Below are 1052 nucleotides of genomic sequence, written 5' to 3'. Positions count from 1 at the left end.
GCGTTGGTTACAATATTAATAACCATTCTGTGGTTTTATATTGATTCGATGCATCGTTGATTGCAATGGGGCTTTGATCAACGGTGTCTTTCATCGATCGATTGGTGAACCGATCCGGTCTAGGCCCCCCGTCGTAGAGAAATAACATCATCTTCTGCAAGGAGCTAGAGGCTTTACGAGGAGGCTAAAAATGGATGAAAACCAATCCAAATTATAATGGAGTTTCACCCTAGTGATATGAAAAACATACTCCACGACTACTGCAAGTTTTGGGTGCTTCACCGAGTATTACGCCACTTTACGTAAAAACGGGTTGTGAAACTCCAAGCTGTAGACCTTGTACAACAATTCCTACTTACTCCATCACAATTGGGTGAACGCTTCTCTCGACCTCGGCAATGTTATCGATCACGGAGTTTAAAAATTTGTAGTTATCAGCAATCACCCTGTAGTCCTTCCTGAACTCGATCATTGATTTCATAGGGTGCCCATCATCACCTACCGATTAATTTGTGAGTGCTACGTAAAAAATATAAAATTTGCCGAGCCTTACTCTTCCGTCAATGTCGATTCTTTCGGCGAATGGTCGCTTCTGTTTGGACACATTTTCAACCGGATTCATCAACACCTTCTGGGCTCCCAGCGCTGTCACTATCGCGTGGTTGATGCAATACGGAATGATCGATGCCATTTGCGTTGGTGCCAGTCGTAGGTTTGACGTTGGTTACTTTAGGAAGAAGTATTGAAGTCAGGTAACTACTTCAAGTGGGGCTTCCCTAGAGGACCTGAGGACGCCCCAGACCCGCTACGTCGCGCGATGAGAGTTCACGCGAATCAAGTGGAGAACAGTATGACGCTTTATAACTCTTCCCGTGTTACTATTATTATTACTAATTGGAGTTTCACAAACCCGTTTTTACGTAAAGTGGCGTAATACTCGGTGAAGCACCCAAAACTTGGCAGTAGTCGTGGAGTATGTTTTTCATATCACTAGGGTGAAACTCCATTATAATTTGGGATTGGTTTTCATCCATTTTTAGCCTCCTCGTAAA

At 43.5% G+C, this 1052-nt stretch overlaps 1 protein-coding gene across 1 annotated transcript in view; it reads left to right on the top strand.

Annotated features, from left to right (window-relative positions):
- Positions 1-563: 563 nt before the first annotated feature.
- Pmar_PMAR012001 (hypothetical protein) overlaps positions 564-1052 on the top strand; it is a gene marked incomplete at its 5' end in the record, with an annotated part of 2123 nt that continues 1634 nt past the window's right edge. Inside the window, 2 exons of the mRNA XM_002766230.1 lie at positions 564-708; positions 753-848. Coding sequence (XP_002766276.1) covers positions 564-708; positions 753-848 — 241 coding nt within the window. The remainder of the gene's footprint in view (positions 709-752; positions 849-1052) is intronic.

This window comes from Perkinsus marinus (assembly GCF_000006405.1).
Source record: "Perkinsus marinus ATCC 50983 genomic scaffold scf_1104296973172, whole genome shotgun sequence".
Lineage (NCBI taxonomy): Eukaryota > Perkinsozoa > Perkinsida > Perkinsidae > Perkinsus > Perkinsus marinus.
Note: the sequence above shows the minus strand (reverse complement) of the source record. Positions and strands in the feature narration are given on the sequence as shown.